This window comes from Canis aureus, chromosome 31 (genome assembly GCF_053574225.1).
Source record: "Canis aureus isolate CA01 chromosome 31, VMU_Caureus_v.1.0, whole genome shotgun sequence".
NCBI lineage: Eukaryota > Metazoa > Chordata > Mammalia > Carnivora > Canidae > Canis > Canis aureus.
This window is the reverse complement of record NC_135641.1, coordinates 8,270,051-8,291,040: the sequence shown is the minus strand read 5'-3', so window position 1 is coordinate 8,291,040 and position 20,990 is coordinate 8,270,051. Positions and strand designations below refer to the sequence as shown.

Genomic DNA, 20,990 nt, shown 5'->3' with positions numbered 1-20,990 from the left:
TGTTGTTGGGTCATCAAGTCCTGTCCATTCACTTCTTTAGGAACGCACAATGTCAGCCACGCCTTCCACTGCCTGCCTGCCCTCACGGGGTTCACTGTGTGCCCACCACCAGCGGAAGTCCTGGGTATAGTGGGGACAGGATCACAGCCAGCTGCCCACCCAGAATCATTGTCCCTACATTGTATTTTTGTCAAGGGGCCCTATGCTAGGTTTTCCTTTATTTTTTTATTTTTTATTATTTTTAAAAAGGTTTTATTCATTTATCTGAGAGAGAGTGTGTGAGTGAGAGAGCACAAGCAAGGTGAGCAGCAGGAGAGGGAGAAGCAGGATACAGGGCTCAATCCCAGGACCCCAGGATCATGACCTGAGCCAGAGACAGACGTTTAATCAACTGAGCCATAGATCAGGTCCCCATAGATCCCCTTTTTAAAAAATAAACATTTTTGATTTTAGAATAGTTAGACTCACAGAAGAGCTGCAAAGAAGGTACAGAGAGTCTCATCTACTTGTACCCAGTATCTCCTGTTGTTGGGATCCTACATTAGTGGGATAGATTTGACACAATGAATGAACCAGTATTGATGCTTTATTATCATAAACTTGTCCATTCTTTACTCAGATTTTCTCAGTGTTTCTCTAATCCCTTCTTCTGTTCCAGGGTCCTATTTGGGGGCCCACATTACATTCAGCTATAATAGCAGGCTCCTCTTGGCTGTGATGGTTTCTCCCACTTTCCTTGTTTTTATGGTCTCGACAGTGTGAAGAGTACTGGTCAGGGAGTTAGTGGAATGTGTCTCAATTTGGGTGTGCCTCATGTGTGCTCATGATTAGACTAGAGTTGTAAGTTGGGGGAGGTGGGGAAGACCAAGGAAGAAACACCATTCTCATCACATCTTATCAAGGGCACCATTAAAAGAAAAAATGCAGTGACACTTATTTTTTTAAAGATTTTTTTTAAAATTTGTTCATGAGAGAGAGAGAGGCAGAGACATAGGCAGAGGGAGAAGCAGGCTCCGTGGGGGGAGCCTGATGTGGGACTTGATCCCAGGACCCTGGGATTGTACCCTGAGCTGAAGGCAGACACTCACCCGCTGAGCCACCCAGGCTTCCCCCCTCCAAAATGCAGTGACACTTATAAAGATAGTAAAGTAGACTTCATTCAGGACCACTGTAATAGGAGCTGGGACCATAACAATGAGATTTTGGGTTGGGGGAGAGCTGTTGGCTCAACTCTGAATATGGCACAGGCTAGTGGGAGTTTATAGCCAAGGAGCAGGGTGGGGGTCAGCGGGTGGGAAATTACTCAGGGGTAACAGAAGTTGTGGCTAAACTGAGCTAATGGGGTTTGTGCTGAAGGCAGGTCAGGGTGACCCGTCATCTCCCTGGGGGGGTGTAGAGAATGAGGACTACGATCAGATATGGAGGGTGGGGTGCTGGTCAAACTGAGCAGAGTTCTTGCTGAAACTTGATTTTCCAAGGAAGTGCCCAGATGGGCCTAGGAGAAGGTTCAGGAGCCTGACTAAAGTTTGGTCAAGCAAAGAGACTTTGGCAGTACAGCTGTCGACATGACTTAACGCCACTGGTGCTCACCTTGGTCACTAGGCTGAGGTCGTGTTTGTCAGGTTTCTCCACTGTCCCCTCCCTGCCTGCTATAGTCTCCTCTTTGGAAAGAAGCCACAATGCATAGCCCACGAGTTAAGGAGTGGGTTGTTATCTTCCTCCTCCCTGAGAGTGTAGTATCTGCAGGAATTATTTGGAATTTTTTCTGCAAGGCACTTGTTACACACACTGTCTTCTGTAAATCTCACAGGGGTGAGGTTGATATTATTTCCCATTTTCCAGAAGTGGAAACTCAGTGAAGTTGATGCACCTTCCCGGGGCTACCCGGATTTTAAGTGGCAGTCTGGGACTTGAACTTAGGTGTTCTCACAGTCAGCTCTTCTAAGTCCAAAGTTCTCTGTCTACATTGGCATTTAATCATGCCACTGAAGCTAATTTATCGAGAATTCACTTAACCCCTGGGTCACTTGTGCTCTTCCCTTAGGGAGGCTCATGGGGGGTGCATTTGGGGGTGTCTGTAGTGAGCCCACCCTTTGAAAGGGCTTTGTTGGAAGACTTCATTCATCAAATCCTATGCCAGAAGGTTGGACTGGGCTAAAACAAAGGTTCAGTATGGTGCATGTTCTGTAGGGAAGACTGTGTGTTAGCCTGTCTTCTCTGTCTCTCTGCCTATCTATGAAATATGTCTCTGTCTTACTAAAGAAAAGGAAAGCTCCTCTTGTTTAATTGTCATGGTTTTAAAGAAATGTTAAAAGAAAAACTGCAGCAAATTAAAAATGTTGAGTTTGAGCAAAAGTTGATTCAAATTGGGTAGCGTCCCATCTAGCAGATACAAAGGTGCTCCAAGGAGTTGTACAAAGTAAGAGATTTTTGTAGTCAGATGAGGAAGGAAGGGGAGGAGGGAGGAAAAATAAGGGAGCTATTTAGGGCAGAAAAGTGGGTTGGTTATTGCCAGGTCACTTTCCTTTGGGGAAGGGCAGGGGTCTATCGGGCAGATGATCAGGATCACTAGTGTTGATCAGGAAATTCCTGATTGATTGGTTTAAGATTCTGTCTCTGGGAGAGGCAAAACTAATTAAGCCTTGGTTTGGTGACTGAGGCCTTAGCATAAGCGACTCCATTTTGGACCTGTTGTCCTGTTTTTCACAGAAGAGAGAGGTTAATGCCTGTGTATACTTAGAGGCATCTTGTCCACCTATGATTTCAGTGAACGGGCCCCTCTGTGGGATAAGAGGTATTATTCTGCTGTCCTAAGAAAGCCAGTGGGGAGGCAGGATGGATCTCACGGATCACTGAAAGCTTGTGCCTGTAGTCAGAACAAGTTGGCTGCATGTTAGTTCTTCTGAGCCCAACATAATAAGCAGAGCCGTTCTGTATAATGGATGGTTTGCTTTGTGATTTTTCCATTTTTCCTCTCCCTGCCTGTTCAAAGTGTTTAGGATATAATGGTGCAGAGGATATCCTGCTGGAATTTACAACAGACATGCTTTCACATTTTAAAAGAAACGACTCTAAGCAAATTGCAGTTTGTTTCACTCTAAATCTGGGTGATGGGCACTTGGCAGGATGAGCACTGGATGTTATGCTATATGTTGGCAAATTGAACTCCAATAAAAAAATAAAAAAAAATAAATCTGACAGGTGCTGCAAAGCGTTTAGCTGGGTGAGGAACCGGAGATCAAAGGACCCTCCTCCCCCCACAGTTAAGAGCAATTAAGCTGCTCTGGGCACCTGACCGCCAGCATCATCCCCGCCCCAACACCTTCGATGGCATGAATGGAGGGCCTAGTGAGCAAAGGAGTCAAAAAGCACCAGCTGTGGGTTGGAATCCGTGAGTCACAGAGCTAGCAGGTCACACCCATTTGTTTGTAGCTTATTTCCGGCAAGGTCATGCTAGTCAGTGTTTCTGTCTCAGAAAGCTTCATGGCTCAGTTTTTAATTTTTGCCATGACTTCAGGAGATGGGCTGAGGTCCACGGTCAGCAGACAACAATGGGTTCCAGAGGGGTCCGCACTCCAGTTTTTGTGGAAAGCAGGCAGCCATGAGGCCTCACCTCCTCTGCCACGATGTCCCAGGGCTCGTGCGCTAACTGTCCTGGGGTCAGCCAGGGAAGGGGCCCCATGGGTCTGGCATCTCAATAGCACCGAGGCCTCCCTTGAGGGGAGGAAGTGATGCTCAGTTAATGACAGAGAGCCCTGGAGTGTCCACGAGACCCCCGCCTGCAGCCTGACATGAGGGGTTCCCCAGGACCATGTGTGCACTGGGAAGGAGGGGGATTTCAGAGGGCTGGATCCCCAGCCCCTCCACCAGCGCACAGGAGAGGGGCTGCTTCCTGCAGGCTCCTCGCACTCTCCACAGATGGTTAGCCAATGTTGGCAGAGACCAGGGTGGGGATGGCAGCTCAGAGAAGGACATGGGGATGCAGGGGCCCCAGGGGAAGAGAGCCGTCTCCCACCTGGGTGCATTTGATCCTGAAACAGTGAAGTCTGAGCTTCTAGGACCAGGTGAGTTTTCTAACACAGGGGATATCTAGCAATGGCACATTTTTGGTTGTCATACCTGGGGAGAAGGAGAGATGTGGTCACTACTGGTGTCTAGTGGGTAGAGCCCCAGGGATGCAGCTGCCAGGACAGCATCAGTGCACAGAACGTTCCTGTAACAAGAATGACCTGGCCCCAAAGGTCAGTAGTGCCAAGGTTGGGGCCCTGCTCTAGGTGATTGATGAGGAAGGGAGTGCATTTCACTCTAGGACTTCAGCATAGCCAGTGGGCATCGGGCAGCATGTTCATTTGGCCTGAGAACCTCTTTATGTGGCCCTGATGGTTCTCTTTGAAGAACTCCCTCAGTCCATTTTGATTTTCTGTGGGTGAGCCTAGAGAATCCTGGGAATAATGCTTTTTACATGATGTTCCCCTTATTCACCCTTATCTAACAATTTGTGGGCTTTTTAAGAACCCGTCTGGGCATGAACAGAAAATCAGGTCCTTTTGATTTTGTTTTTTTAAAGATTTTATTTATTTATTCATGAGAGACACAGAGAGAGAGGCAGAGACAGGCAGAGGGAGAAGCAGGCTCCCTGCGGGGACCCCGATGTGGGACTCAATCCCAGGACCCCGGGATCACGCCCTGAGCTGAAGGCAGATGCTCAACCACTGAGCCACCCAGGTGTCCCCATTCAGGTCTTTTTGGAAGTGCAAGGTGAAAAAGGGGAGAATCTGTATTATCAAATGAATGTTCTTACCTGCTTGGGTTATGGCTGAGGGTTTGGGTAACAACGTTGCCCACATTCCCTGCCTCTGCACATGTGTTTGTGTGTGAGAGAGAGATAGAGACAGACAGATGGACCCCTCTGAGTGGTAACAGCAGGTGACAGCATGAATTGGCGTATCCTCTTGTTGTGTAGATGACCTTCTCCCAGGGAGCCCTGAGAAATGGCTCCAAGGTTCATTTTTAGTTGTGCATCTGTTTGCATTGGCATCTCCCGGGGCGCCGACCGCGTCCAGGACCTCCCTGCTGGTCACCGGTGTCCCGGAGGCTAGCTCAGCTGTTTCCCCATGCCACCTCCACAGCCTGCTGGCTCCCCACTGTCCCTCTCACCACTTTGACAGACAGCTGAGCTCCCAAGCGGGTGGGCCGAAGAGAACCAGAATGAACTAGGGTGGCGCCCTGTGTCTTGCTGGCTCCAGGAGAATTAGTTCTTGTGTCTGAGGGGCAGGCCCGCCCCCCCCCCCCCCCCCCCGCCCCAACGGGCTGGTCCTGGAGGTCGACCACGTGATCTTCCTCTGGGAAGGCTTCCTGGCATGTCGCTCTGGGTGGAATGTGGTCAATAAACGTGTGTAATTCTCTTTGTAGGGCACGTCACCATCACCAACTACTTGTTGAACTATTTTCCTGGTCTTGACCTTGAAAGGAGGAACGTGTTTGGGTTCACGGCCCTGATGAAAGCTGCCATGCAGGGCCGGACGGAGTGCATCCGAGCCCTGATGCTAGCAGGTATGTCTCTGCTTGTCCTGTGAGGTCCCGAGGGTCTCGGCAAATGCTAATTTTGCTCCTTTGAAGAACATGTATTGAGGTGAATCAGTTCCATAGAGACAGAGCCTAGTGGATGCAACAAAGAATAGTTTCTATGGGGTGTGTGGCCATCCTCATCTGAGCTAAAACCAAGGAAAGCAAGCCCTTCGAGCTAGGGTGGGAGGTCACAGTCCAGATCACCCTGCAAGAAACCCCTCCTTGCTCTCTGATAAACTCTTCCCTCACCCTTCGCTTCCTCTTGCCTATATTTGTTCTTTAGAAATGTGTGTTCTGGCCTTGGCTCTGAGTGCAAGCCTTTCCACTGAGGGTGGGCACTGGGATGGTGGGGCGGGCCCAGTAGCCATCCTAGATCCCCACTTGCTGGTGTTTGGAGTCACCTGCTGATGTAGGACGCAGCAGTTTCCTTTGTCAGTGCCATGTAGCAGAATGGAAAGTTCTCAAGCTGTAGCTTCGGATCAACAGGCACCCCCTCCTCGCCCTTTCTGACTTGGTCATGTTGGAGGGGGCACTTCCTTCTCTGAGCCTCCTGTTTCCATCTGTGCAATGGGAGTCATTCCTTCCCACCCCCCAGGATGAACCGTGACCCTGCCTTGCGAGCTCTCCAGGGCTGTGCAGAGGTCAGGCACCCCCGAGCTGGAGTCCCTGCAGCCGCCCTCCAGCTGCTGTCCCCTAGAGTGCAGTCCCTGCTCATCTTTAACTCTGCCGCGCTGGGTTAGTTTGAGAAATACACAAGAAGATGTGTACAATGCACCACAAAGGGTCAGGTGCAGAGTTAGCATCGAGTGATCTGATCAGTGTGAGGTGCTGCGACAACATGATGTCATTTCATTACTTTGCTTCATGTTGTCATTGTTCTCGGCACCGGGTTCAGCCGATCCCCCCTGGCCCCACGAGCTCCCGCACAGGTGGCCTTTGCCCTCCCATGACGATCTCAGAGGGCGCGGCAGCGTTTTGCTGGGCGTCAGCCTAGGCTGGTAGTTCTGTTTACACAATTTGCTGCTGTCCTTTTTTTTTTTTTTTTTTTTTTTTAGAGTAAACCTTTATTTTGCAATAATTTGGATGTATGGAAAGTGACAAAAATAATACAGAGTCCCACACGGCCCTTGCTCAACCCCATGCGTGTTAACGTCTTACCGAGGGGCCGACACTGGTATGTTAATTACTATTAACTGAACTCCAGGCTCTACTCAGATTTCACCTGTGCTTCTGGTGCTGTTCCCTTTCCCTCCCAGGGTCGCATCCGGGCTCCCACATGTGCTTGTCCTGTGTCCCCAGTGTCTTGTGGTCTCTGCGCCTCACCTCTTCGCTCATGACCTCAGGTCCCCATCCTGGCCTGGATACAGTGTCCTCAGCCTGTCATTTCCCTTGGGATTACACGGGGGTTATAGGATTCACAGCTTGCTTAGATTTTTTTTCCCTCTCCCACTTTAATCTGTGTGTTGTAGGGGATGCTGGAAAAAAAATAACTTCAGTAAGTGATGACAGGCCTCAAAGATGAAAACTTTCATGAAAATAAAAAAAAGAGCATAATTAGATTTAATGGCATGGATTGTGCTTTTGACGCAGTGACAGTTTCATTTTTTTGAAAGGCAAGATAACAATTTCAGTTGAGGCCTTGCCTGTTGTTTAGCAACAAGAGGTGGTTCCTCCTAATTAAATGGTGTTTTTGATGCTCTTTTGTTTGGGGGAAGCTTTATCTGCTTTTACTACTTCTGGAGCTAGTTCTAACTGAGTGTAGGTTTCTAGTGAATTACTCCCCTCCAACTATGATTGATTTTAATGTTTCAAGTCTTAAATTCTAGTTAGTTAACATGTTGTGTACTATTAGCCTCAGGAGTAGAATTTAGTGATTCATCGCTTATGTAGGACACCAGCACTCATCACAACGCGTGCTCTCCTTAATGCCCACCCCCCTCCAGCCCACCCCCACCCACCCCCCTCCAGCCACCCTCAGTGGGTTCTCTGTGATTAAGAGTCTCTCTTAGGGTTTGCCGTCCTCACTTTTTTTCTTTTCCTAGTAATTTACATTTTAACCAAGAATTTATGATGTCAGCCACTTTGTCACTGCATTTTTCCTGATGACTTCACTTGAATTACAAACCTTTTGTTTTGGGGTCGATTGCCTTTCCGATCACTCTGGGTAATGCAGGGGTTTTGCTGTCATTCTGCTTCTTTCCCGGGGCTGGTGGAGGTTTCTGACATTTGCTAAGCGTTTAGAAGATGGCAGAAACATCTCTGGGGTCTCTTGAGAGATGGGCCGGGCGTCCAGTGCGGTGCCACATTGTTCTCTTCCCCCTCCATTACGGATAATGAATTTGGTGTTAGGTTTGAGGTACCATCCTTTCTTTCCCTCCCCCCGAGCCCAGCCGCATCCAAGTCTAGAACAGTCCATATGAGTGCAGACCTGTGGTCAGCGGAGTTAACTTGGAAGCCAGGACCCCTGGTTTCAGACTCCAGCCCCCTTCACTTATCCCCTCCATATGGGGGCCGGTCGCCTGATGCTCTGAGCCTCAGTTTCCTCTTCTGTGCAGCGAGTGGATGACACTGTGGGAAGGCTGGATGGGGACTGAATGAGCTCCCCAGTGGACTAGTGCTTGGGTGCATGTCTGGCACGGAGTCAGTGCTGGTTGTCATTATTGTTACTGGTGAATTTGTGTGCTCAGTAATTATTTGTTACATGAATGAAAAGCAGTGGTATGGCTTTCCCCTTGACAAGTACCCTTGCAGTGAAACAAACTTGCCTGCTGAGGGTGATAGGCCTGTATACTCGGGTTTCTGAGCCCTGGCACTGTTGACATCTGGTGTCAGGTAATTCTTTGTGGTGGGGAGGGTGTTGTCCTGGGAACTGTAGATGTTTAGCAGCATCCCTGGCCTCTGCCCACTAGGTGACTCCAGCACCCCAAGTCGTGACAATGAAAAATGTCTCTGGACATTGCCAAATGTCCCCGGGTTGGGGCTGGGGAGGTGAAGTCCTCTCCTGTTAAGAACCACCGATGTGATTAAATGGGAAAGGATAGAAAAAATGAAAAGAGAAGCTTTTCCCTCTAATATGCAATTCCTCCTTCCAGCTTTTTCTATATTCCTTCTTAATGTAAAAATCTGACACCTTTTTCAGGGAGTTTGAGTGGCCCTCTAAGATTTTGGTTGTTTAATTTCTAGAAGATTTAAATTTTCTATTACTAAGGTAGCTCATACTTCTTTTTCCCAGGAAAATACATTTTCCTTTTACATAAGTAGATGTGCATGTTACTTTTTTCTTTTTTCTTTATTTTTCTTTCTTTATTTATTTTACTTTTTTCTTTTTTAAGATTTTATTTATTTATTCATGAGAGACACAGAGAGAGAGACAGAGACACAGGCAGAGGGAGAAGCAGGCTCCTAACAGGGAGCCTGATGTGGGACTTGATGCCAGGACCCTGGATCACGACCTGAGCTGAAGGCAGATGCTCAACCACTGAGCCACCCAGGTGCCCTGCATGTTATGTTTAACTTTAAAAAAAAAAAAAAAAATATATATATATATATATGCACGTTACATTTTAAAAGGAAAAAAAAGGTGTGATCGAAGTCTCTCATGGATTGGGTGGATAACAATAAGGAGACTTGTGGGGATATTTAAAAAATTTGCACGAGTATTTTAAGATCTTCTTGTTTACATTTAACGTATTAATATTTAGTAAAATTAAAGCCTTGGGACACCTCGGTGGCTCAGTGGTTGAGCATCTGCCTTTGGCTCAGGTCGTGATCCTGGGGTCCCGGGATCGAGTCCCACGTCAGGCTCCCTGCATGGAGCCTGCTTCTCTCTCTGCCTGTGTCTCTGCCTCTCTCTGTGTGTCTCTCGTAAATAAAAAATAAATAAAATCTAAAAAAAAAAAAAAAAAGAAAAAGAAAAAGCCTCTAAAGATACTAGTGCCGGCGTACTTCTTTGGATTGACGTTTCAACATCAAGGGCATTTGTGTGCAGCTGTGGAAGGTCCCTTGAGAGCTAATCACAGAATGGTCATCTTGTGATCAATTCAAAAGCAAAAGGCACAAAGTGCTGTAACGTGTGAATGGCTAAGGTAGAAATGGGTATCTCATCCTCATTTTTTCAAGTGCAAGCATTCTCCTGTACCTGAGTGTATTTCTGCACCTGAGTTGAATTTCTGAGTTGCAATTTCATTCCATTCAGTACGAACCATTTCCTTTTAGAAATGATGGATCACGGAATTGGATGCCCCCCTAAACTGTTTAGATTTTCCAGTGGTTCATAACATACAGACACATACCAGCTCTTATCTCTTACCTTGTCAGGCAGAACGAAATAATGTGAGAATTATCAATACTTTGGATTTTAATAAAAATGTAACCAGGGTCTGAAAAGCTGATTTGTTGGCTCTTTGGTTTTTGGCTTCTCCAGGAATAATGTCAGTTCTGCTGATAAGAATCGCAAGTGGGGCTGTGGATTCTTGTTAATTCAACGGAATATTAATGCCTTGAAGTGACAGGTCTATTTAAATAAGTGGCTCCGAGAAGCCATAACGAGGATTTGATTTTCTCTGAAGAGAAGCAGAGCTCAGTGGAGGCTGGCAGGCTCCAGACTTGCTTAAGAGAGCTGGCTTTTATACCTGAAGCGTGGTCTGATTGCTGCGGCATTTGGGAAGCAGACGTAGGCAAACAAGATGCTCGACTCTTCCTGTGATTTCGGGCAACAAAGCAGACACCTCGGAAGGGGTGGGAGGCTGGTTTAATGGGGGAGAGGCACTGCTGTTGTTGGTTGGTCCTGTGGTCATTCTTGTCCCAGGCAAGCCCCGACGGTGTGCTCCCGAAGCCAAGTGGTAACGGTATCACTGCAGAGGTTTCTTTCTGTTTATAAGGAAAATATGGTTTTCCTGTGACCTGAGAATTTGCCAAGTTGGAATAGTTTCAAATTATTATGCAGAGAAAGGGCTAAAAGTCAGGCATTCCGTGTCACCAAGGGCAGTGTCTTCGCCTGGGTATTTAGCTTGGCACAAAAGCAAACCTTGAGAGAAGGACTTGAGGGCAACTAGGTTTTCTGAAAGGTGAGCCAGGAAGCTGCGTGAAGGATGGGGAAGGGAGCCCTTCGGTAACCGGGAGTCGGCCCTGCTGAGACCCTCTGAAAGACCAAGTACAAGATCTCTTTGGAAACGGCTTCCGGGGTGGACCAGGCTGGAAGCAGATGTCCATCCTCCCCGCCCCCAAATTAGGCCTCTCCTGAGACCCCGCATTCTGATTTACCGTATCGCTTATACCCTGAGTACCCCAGATACAGGCCAGGATGGCACAGGAGGGGACATGCAGGGGTCCCATGTGACCAGAAAGGCCTCCTGGTGGGAGGGGGACCGGAGCGGGGCTTAGAAGGGTAGATAACGTGGGGGGCTGGCAGAGAAGCCGGCCAGGAAGCAACACGGCCCGGGCTCTGGCTGCCTGCGCCGGTCCTGTGCACCTGGCCGCGACTCTAGGGGAAGCTTCTAGGATGAATGATGGAAGGTAGCTTGTCTTCCTTTAGCACCTGCTTAGAGTGCTTTCTGCTTCCAGTCAGACATCCTGCCTTGCCCGTGGCTGAAAGAAAACAAGCACGTTTTTCTCACCTCACCGAAAGTCTTGAAGTGGGCTGTCACTGTGCAGCTGGCCTTGGGCTCCGTGAGGACATCACAGAACTAGGTTCTTTTATGCGTTGACCCAGCACCCCATCACCCGTCCTCCCCACCACGGGGAGTTCACCAGAACTGTGGGCTTCAGATAGGCAGCGGCACCTCCAACCATAGTGGTCACTTTTATCAGGGCACAAAAGCATTCTTTTTGGGGCTCACTGTCCAGCTGTAAGGGAGGCTAAGAAAAAGGGGCAACAGGATTGCAGTTACTGGGTAGACCAGTAATTCCCCACCAGGGGTGGGGGCTGCCCCCTAGGAATAGCCGGTAATGTCTGGGGACGTATTTGGCTGTCACAACTGTGGAATGCTGCTGGCACTTACTGGGCAGAGATGGGGGTGCCGTTACAAGTCGTAACAATGCACAGGACAGCCCCCACACTAAATAATGATCTGCCCTAAACATCAATAGTACCTAAGTGGCAAAACCCAGGTTTACACCAGGCATGATGCATTGCCTAGAACTGAGTATGTTGCTGCCTGGAATAAACTAGAGGACTTTGTGTAGACAGCTCACAGCACTCAATGGCGTGGTGGCAAGTGGATGCATGGGCAGGAGCCCACCTTTGGGCTGCGTGGCTGGAGCTCTGGGCGAAACAGCACTGGGTAGGGGGTGAGAACAGGATGCCAGAAATTCATGAGGAGAAGATGCAGATGCCGGCCCATCAGAATTCTCTGTTTCCTAAAAGGCTTGTGTATCGAGTGTTGATCACCGGTGCCAGCCTTCCATGATTTAGTCACTCCACCCGGGCCATGAATATTACCCATACCGATTGCGGAAGGAAGTGAATCCCCATGGGATCCCTGGGTGGCTCAGTGGTTTAGAGCCTGCCTTCAGTCCAGGATGTGATCCTGGAGACCCTGGATCGAGTCCCACGTAGGGCTCCCTGCATGGAGCCTGCTTCTCCCTCTGCCTGTGTCTCTGCCTCTCTCTCTGTCTCTCATGAATAAATAAATCTTAAAAAAAAAAAAAAAAAAGGAAGTGAATCCCCAAATGGTGGCACAACTCCTACCCTTAGGCTGCGCTGCCATTCTGCCAAACGTGTGTGGGTTCCAAGATCATTTTGAAAAGGCACGAAAGCAACAGGAAGAAGTGTGCGTGCTACACTTTGGACAGCTGTTCCTTTAGTTTTCCATTAGCTTTTGAAAAATGTCTTTCTCAAGCCATGTTCATTAAGATTTTAATTTTGCAGTTTGTACCTTTTTAAGTGACATGCAATTAATTAAGGTTTAATGTGTCATCTATTTTTTGTGGCGACATTTTTACTGCCCCCTTTTCATTTTTGTCAGTTTATAAATTGTACTCGGGCTAATGAGTTCCATCCCGATCTCCAGTTCCAAATAATTACCACTCTTCTAATATGCCTGTTTTTTAATATGCCCCTGAATGAAGAGCATGATGAGGCAATCTCAGGTGAGCTGGGTCTGCCCAGGCTGGGGTGGGGGGTCGCTGGAGGGGTGCTGGGGCAGGGGGGCCACTGAGCCCTTCTCGCCTCTGTTCTGCACTGAGCCACCGCCGCACGTCAGCCACCTGGGTCTGTGTGGGATATAAATGCAGAAGCCTCTGCCAGTCCTGGTCCCTGGGGAGCTCACAGACTAGATAATTGCCCTAGTTCTCCACATTGCTTTGCCAGAGAAAGTATGACTAATGTGACCTGAAATCCTGAATGATTTTTAACTGTGTACGGGGCTGGGATTGGACCAAGATTAATTGAACAGCAATTCCTTATTAATTTCTCTTATACGACCATGCTGAAATTTATGAACATTTCATCAAGTTGAGTTGAAGTTTAAATTTGCAGTATTAGGAGGGGGCAGTGGGTGGTATGGGTGAAATTTATTAAGGAAGTGACTGAGGATATAGGAGTCAGGGTTCTCTAGGGACACAGAACCAATAAGAGGTACACATGAAGAGATTTATTTTAATGAATTGGCTCACGTGATTTTGTGGGTTGGAGAGCCCAAAATTAGTGGGCGCAGGCCATCCTGGAAACTTGGACAGGAGTTAATGGTGCAGTCTTGAGGCCGAGTTTTTTTTTTCTCCAGAGAACTGTAGCTATTGTTCTTAAGGCCTTCAACTGATTGGATGAGTGAGGCCCACCCAAATTGTTGAGGGCAATCTCCTTTACTCAGTCAACTGACTGTGAATGCTAACTGCACCTACAAAATACCTTCACAGTCCACCTAGACTTGAGTTTAAATCCCTGGGTACTATAGTCTGGCCACGTTGACGCAGAAAACTGTCATAGAGGAAGCAGCCCTCCCTGTGGGGTGGCAGGAAGTGCATGGGGCTGAGACCTTCACTTTTACCAGCTTGGAGGCCTCAGGTAGGTCCCTTGGCCACTGTGACTACCACCGTCTGTAACATATCTTTATTAAATGCACGCCTCCACAAGCCAGGACAAGATGTGTCAAGGAAACCGAAACGAGTAAGAGGTGGACTCTGTGGTGGAGAAGCCCACAGTTTGGTGAAGAGGATAGATCTAGGACCTGCCAACCACACAGTATAAGCAGTGAGGGACTGCACATTTCCTGGAAAATGTGAGGTGATAAAGAAATGGGATGCCAAGCACTTTGCAAGTGATTATTCCTTTTAGTATTCTGGAACATTCTAGTAACATCATTGAAGTGTTCAGGAAGCACCTTGGCTGTCTAGTCATCTCTCCATTGCTGGAAAGCCACGAAGTCTTATTTCTTTAAAAATCGCACGATTTAGGTGCTGGGTTCAGGCAGTTTTGTTTAGGAAAAGTAAGCCAGTAGCTGGAGCACTTCAAGGTGGGCTGTGTCTAATGGTGCTCGCAGTTCAGGGGCAGAGGCAGGGTCATCCAGGTGCCACAGCTCCAGGTGGTCAGTTACTAGGTTTCCCAGGTTCTGCCTCTGATCCATTTCAGTCTTTCCTTTCCTGCCATTGGCCGCGTTGTTCTTGGCGCATTCTCTCCCATTGCCGTTTGTGTTTGCATATTTTTCAGGGGCAGACGTCCATGCCAGGGACCCGCGCCGCGGGATGGCGCCCCAGGAGTGGGCGGCTTACACCGGACGGTTGGAGGCGGTCCGCCTCATCCAGAGGCTGCTGGAGCGACCCTGCCCGGAGCAGTTCGGGGAAAGGTACAAGCCAGAGCTGCCGCTGCCCGCGGAGGCGGTTCTGAAGCCGTCGGGCTCCAAAAGCTGCTTGCAGAGGCTTGCCGAGCTTGTGCGCGCCACGCTGACCTCGCGCTCACGCCAGGGCCCGGAGGATGGGGGCGTCCTGGACCACATGGTCCGGATGACCACGAGCCTCTACAGCCCCGCCGTGGCCATCGTCTGCCAGACCGTGTGCCCCGAGGACGCCCCCTGCGTGGGGAAGAGGCGCCTGGCGGTGCAGGAAATCCTGGAGGCGCGGGGGAGCCGGGACACGCGCGCCCAGGAGGGTGACAAGATAGAGGGCCCCGAGCCGCCGTTCCGGACCTCGCGGGCCGTGGGCGTCTCCAGAGAGGGGGCCCCGAGAGCCGGCCTCCCGTCCCCGCAGCAGCCGGGCGCCCCGCGGAGGGCCAGCCTCCTGCCCCTGCAGCTGCTGCGGAGGAGCAGCGTGCGGCCCGGCGTGGTCATCCCCCGGGTGCGCATCAGCAAGGCGCCCGCGCCCACCTTCCAGCCCGAGCGGGCGGCCGCGAGGGGCAGCACCAAGGACAGCGCGCACCTGCAGCTGCCCAAGTGGCGGTACAAGGAGGCCAAGGAGGAGAAGAGGAGGGCGGAGGAGGCGGAGAAGCAGCGGGCGGCGGCGGCGCAGAAGGACAAGCGGGCGCCGTCCTGGAGGAAGAGGACGTGAGCGGCGGGCTCCGGGGGTCGGCGGGGCTGCGCGGGGGAGGGTGCGGCTGGCCCCCCTGCTGGCCCGCGGCCCGTGTCCCCGCAGCCCCCGTGTCCCCGCGGCCCCGCAGCCCCCGGCCCCGGGCCAGGCTCGCACGGGGCCCAGACGCGCGCCGTCGGTGTCGGTTCCGGCTGCACAGTGAATGGGGGAGGGCGCAGGTCCACGAGCCTAAAACCGGTTCCCCTGGCAATCCGTACACCTAGTGGGCAGATTTGCCCCAAAAGCCTATCTCTAGAACCTCACTTGAGAAAATTTTAAGACCAATTTATCGAAGGGTCTGAATAATTTTGTATTTTTAATCATGATCCAATTTGCAGCATTTTACTGGTGATGGGGCTGTTTGTATTTGAGACAGTTTTAACATGTTTGCCTGAAGACCCTTTGACATACTGTTTCTAGCAATAATTATTTGTGATATCTATGATTTCATACAGAATTTGTGGAAGTCTCCCCTTTCTTGCCATTTGTCTTTCCTTCTCACCATAGGTGTGCGTGAGCATTGTATGTTCTTATTGATTTGATTAACCTATTCTGAATATTTGTTTCTACTTGATGGAGGCACTTACTTTTCCAGCAAAATGATGAAGTAAGTCAGGGGAATCAGATTTCCTTTGTATCTTATTTGAAAGCTCTCTTACTTATATGGTAATAATAATGAAGAAAAACCTGTTGTCAAAGCACGAAACCATGCATAGAGAAGCATGTATTTATTGCTAGAACTAAATATTTTAAGCAAGGGACTTTAGATAAACTGGATGCAAAGCCTTTAACATATTAAAAAATAGATATGCAAAAAATCTATTATTTAATAAAATGGGGGCAAATGTAATAGAATTTTACTAGAATTACAAAATTAAGTCCTCTGTGCTCTTAGGTAAATTGAGTTCAGATATCCTTAAAATGTAAAAAAGATACAAAAGAATAAGCCATCAGAGTGATACAAATCACTGGAAAGGGGGAGAGGACTAAACAAACAGATTAGAACTGAATATTAAGCAAACTTGTTTTAGGCAAATTCTACTGGAGTGAGTCCGGAGGAGGGCTGCTCCCTCCTCCAGACTCAATTCCAAAGAGCTCCTGGTGTGGAATTACTTGTATTTTTTCCTTTGATGACTGCCTGTGATGTTCAGTTTATCCTCATGCTGGCTTTGTAGAATTTCCAAGATATGGGGACTTGGGCAGAGCACGGATGTGATTTGCCCTGGGCCCTGAGCTCAGTGGGAGTTTTTGTCCAGACTTTTTATCTCCAAAGCACTGAGAAATTATAATGAATCTCTGGCCATGTGGGTTGCAGAGTATCTGTCACGTATGCACTACTGACGGCACTTTATTTAAAAATTATCCTGCTTGGAAGCCATAGATCTAAAATAGTAGAGACTGATTTGGAAGCTTTTTCTCATAACCCTGGATTCACATGTCAAATCGTGCTCCCTGGCTGTGTCATGATGAGCACCTCTCTCATGATGTGGGCACGGGTGGCACCGGCCTCTCTCTGGTCCCTCCCTCTTGGCACCATGAAGCATTGCGCTCTCTGGGGCCTCATGCTCCTCTCTCCAGAAACTTCAATCATCAGGCTACTGGGCAGCACCAGCCTGATGGGTAGGTGTGATGATAATGCAGCTCTCAAAGTCAGATTTTAGTGAGCCTTTCCCTTTTTTCAGAATGGCATAGAGGTCTGGAACCACTTTTAGCATCACTGATACTAAGGGTAGCTGCAGCTCCAAGAGTTGGGATTGGCCGAGTCTCCTTGGAAGAGATGAGGTGAAGAGAAACACCCCTCGTCTCCCTCACAGTCTGATCCAGCACCTGTTGAGATCATTTTCTGGTTTGTGTATTTTCATTGCTTTGGGTGGCTGGCTGTATTTTCTCACTGAGGGGTCACCTTTTGCTGCCTTGCTTCTAGTGTTGGTTGGGGGCAGGGGCGATGATGGGCAATGACCTCCTTCTGCTCTGTGGGCACATTCATTCCTTGCCACCCCCTTCACCTTCTCTCTTCCTTGCTTGCCTCTCCTTCCTTTGCCTGTTTTCTTCTCCAGTTTTGGCTAAATATCCTGATCCTCCTTGGCACCACCACTCTGAGGTCTAAAAAGGGCAGAAAAGGAAGGCGATCATGAGAGGCAGTTGAGTTATCATGTAGTGACCTCCACCTACCCAGTGAATGAAGGACAGATTTCCCCACTTTCTGTGCAGAGAGTTTAGGATTTCGGCACAGCCCCACATGCCTTTTTGTTGTTGTTGTTTTAAGATTTATTTATTTTGAGAGAGAATCTTTCAAGCGGACTCCTTACTGAGCAAGGAGACCCAATGCAGAGCTTGATCCCATAACCCATGAGATCATGACCTGAGCCAAAACTAAGAATTGGATGCTCAACTGACTGAGCCCCCCACCCCCTTACCCCTGTCCAAGGGAGGGAGACCTAGTTTGCTCTCCTGCCAGATGACAGACACTCTGCTATACAAAGGAGGACAAGCCGGTGTCTGCTTGCACCCCTGATGTTTATTAACTGTAAATAGTGAATTACAAGTTGACAGGTACCTTCTCAGGGATTTATATATAAATGTAGTTAGAAGAAAAGATGAAGTATATTTTAATACTTTTATTAAACTGTTCGAGTGAATTATGATTACACTAGACAGAAGAAATATTTCTGAGATGATGTCAGTGGTGTTGTCTTCCAGGGAGAGGCCCGCGATCTCCCTCAGTTGAGATTTTCTGGTTATTGGAGACCTGGGACTTTGGCAGCTAAAATGGCTCTGGAGTGGACATGAAGTCACCTCAGCACCTCCCGATACCTCCTGTGGATGTGAACCCTCGTATTTAAAACACTTCAGTCTGTGCGTGAAGTGGCCGTGAGAACACAGATGGGCGACTCACCGATTTTACCTCTGGAACTGGCTTCCCCCTGTCTGCTACTGGGGTGTGCAGGGTACCAGTGCCAGTTTCTTGGCCTGGCTTCTGTGAATCCAGTGTTCTGTAGGCAGCCCAGCGCCAGGCTCACCGCTGGAAGGAGGGCGGAGAATAGCTGGGAGAGGTTCGTCTGCAGGAACCTCAGGGCTCAGTGCATGAAGTCTCCAGGTCTTGGCCATGCTGGAGAACACAGCCCAGAACACTAGGACCTTCCTGAGTCCCTGCGGCTCCTCCCAGTGGCAGCACTGGATACCCCAGCCACGTGAATGGAGACCCAAGGGGCCCATTCAGCAGAGGACAGAGGGATCGTGAGGTCAGCCGGAGCACGGGCCATTGCAGGCTGCGTCTGCCCACCTCCTTCCGAGCTCCTGGGGGTGAGCAGGCCTCCGGGGGCCCAGCGCCTGAGGGGAGGCCAGGCGGCTGTGTAAAAGGAATTGCACCAGGTGGGCCAAGCCCCAGTCCAGAAATGGATGCAAAGCTGGCTATCCTTGGGGAAGAATCAGAGGTACCAAGTTATGAAAAGAGAGTTCATGAACCCTGAGAGTTCAGTAAAGGGGCCAAGATGAGGCTGTTCTTGCAGCCTCTGGCAAGAACCCTGCACCTCCGCCCTCTCGTTCCCACTACAGTCTGAGAGAAGACCGTCTTTTCCTAATGAACCTGTTCGCTCTGCGCAAGGAGTTCCAGGCCTGCTGTAAGTCAGGTGCGCCTCTCCCGGGGTGTGCCTCTCCCCAGGTGTGCCAGGAGAGCCCGCCCGCTCCCCTTGTCTCCTCCTGCCCCCCGTGGCCTGGAGAGCCACCACCTACTGCTGTAAGGTCTACGTGGGCTTGTAGGTGATAAAACGCTTGCACTTGTTCTCTTTTACAGCCTTTGGGGGAAACGCTAACACGACGCTCCCTGGGTATTTGCCCAGGATGCTCTCTGGCCCTTGCAGGTAACGAGTGGGCCGGGCTGCGGCTTCTCCTGCCCTGGAGGGCAGGGAAGGTGGCGGGTCCATCACCGCCGGCGCCTGCACTACGACAGTCCCGTTTAAGGCGGCAGCTGGACTCGGGAGGATGACTGTCACGGCCAGGGTGCTGCTTCCCACAAAGAACTTAGAACAAAACCGTTCTTCCCCGGAGGCGGATTGCCGTGTTCCCCGTTTCACACCTCGATGCGTTTAGAACTTGCTTCATTCGTCTGTGTCACTTTGGAGTGACACTCTGGAGTCAGCTGCTCATTTCTGGGGCCTTGGGTTCACATGTTTCTTCACTAACATTTAAAATAAGTGGCTTAAAAAAAATTCTTCTGGAGGTTGTTTTTTTTTTGGGGGGGGGGGGAGAGAGAAACACAAAACCCACCACTACCTGAACTGATTTAGCTAATTTTCGAGTGACCCGGTTGAATGGCTGCTGTGCTGTGCACACAGTTTCCTCACTGTGACCCAGCCTGAAGCAAGGCTTCTGTGAAAGGCACAGCCACTTCAGTGCTCTGCTGGCCGTTGGCTGCAACCCATGCTAAAGCGGTCAGTGTGCTAAGGTGAAGGTGTGCACGCGCGCACTCGCGCACGCACACACAAACACACAGATGAACAGAAGGAAGACTGGGTTTTGTGCTCGCCAAGGTGACCCCTGCTGTGGCTCCAGGGAATGTCAGGTGTGACCTGCTTTGATAGTGTGTTCAGGAGGGTTGGACTGCCCCAGACTCACGGGGAGCACTTTGTTCGATGGGACACATAGCATAGCCCGCCCGTCGTAACCCAGATCTTACTGTGGGGCAGTGTTGGCCCCGACGGCTTGTGCAGGAGCTCCTTGGCGACGTCCAGTAGCCGAATCCGGGTCACCTCTCGGCCTTTGATGACATCCTCTGTCATTGAGAGGCCGAAGCCAGAGAAGACTGCTCGGGGAGCTCCACCAGGCATTCGGCGGTGGCCACGCTGGATTTCTTGGTACTTGGTGCCAGGTTAGCTGTAGAGTCAGCACCATCTTACCCTGAGGAAGCGCTAGGATTTTCGCCAGTCTGCCCGGGTCTTAGGTAGTCTAACTGAAGCTAACACAGTTGGGTTTTTAAGAGAGATCGGCTCATCCCTGTGTTACACCTTTGTATTGTGTTAAAAGGAAATGTAGGCCAGAAACAAAAATGAAGCTAGTCATTCCAGGTAGAGCAGTGACCTGAGTTGACCTGACACTTTATAATGTTTTGGGAGGTTGCATTGAAGCACTTTAATGCCAGTTTTTGAGCAGACGTTCTAGAAGCTGGTTTGGAACTGCACAACTCTAGAGAACTGGATGAAAACTATGTAAGGATCCTATAAACCTGGAGACGTTCCCGGCAACCCTGTGAGCCGTGGGGACATCCCAGGGAATGTCAATGATATGCCTCCGGTCAGATGCCCAGAAAAAGTCCCATTGGCATTCGCTTCCTTCAAACCATTGTTCTGCCCGGCTTGTTGGGCATTTGAGGACGTGTATTTTTAATAAGGGCAGCTCTGTGACAGCCTAAGGGCTGAACAGACTTCTCGCACACGGGGTGCCAGGTGGCAAGTTACGCCATCTTGGTCTATAGGCTGTGTTTTCTGAATGTAAAGCTGTTGTCATTGTCCATTCTGAAAATGGATATTGTAACAATGTTGACTCTGGATGGAATTGTGTACATTTCATAGGTTTTTATTTCAAGGTGAGATTTGTTACAGTTTATAAAAGATATTTTCCTATTTAGACCTCAGGGTTACATGTGACTCCCAGCAGCTTCAAATTCCTCTATCCAGAACATCCAGAAGGTTAATAATCTTTAAGTTAAATATGATACCTTATTCAGCAGAAAGAATGTGTCTGTCCCTTTCAACTTCTAACAATTTCTGTAATATTTTAAAAATATAGAAAAAATAATGTAAAAATATGGGGGAGGGGATTGTGGCTACAGGATTAAACATCACTCGTGAAATCAACATTCTTGTGGTACAACGGTGTGGTATTGGAATAAACCAAAGTGTGTATTAATGAGAAAATGAGACAAATTTGCC

At 49.3% G+C, this 20,990-nt stretch overlaps 1 protein-coding gene across 4 annotated transcripts in view; it reads left to right on the top strand.

The window, feature by feature from the left end:
* Nucleotides 1–20,984, top strand: part of ANKRD33B (ankyrin repeat domain 33B) — an 81,974-nt gene extending 60,990 nt beyond the window's left edge. The window contains exons 3-6 of one of the 4 annotated variants that reach the window (XR_013369166.1): nucleotides 5,413–5,553; nucleotides 14,213–15,041; nucleotides 16,746–16,909; nucleotides 17,764–20,984. Coding sequence is in view for 2 of the 4 variants with exons in the window: in XM_077879575.1 (XP_077735701.1) it covers nucleotides 5,413–5,553; nucleotides 14,213–15,041; nucleotides 16,746–16,755 (980 nt within the window). In the remaining 2 variants the exon portion in view is untranslated. Of the gene's footprint in view, nucleotides 1–5,412; nucleotides 5,554–14,212; nucleotides 15,046–16,745 lie in introns of those variants that run through there. The other 3 variants (XR_013369167.1, XM_077879575.1, XM_077879577.1) reach the window with 3 other exon arrangements.
* Nucleotides 20,985–20,990: the final 6 nt, after the last annotated feature.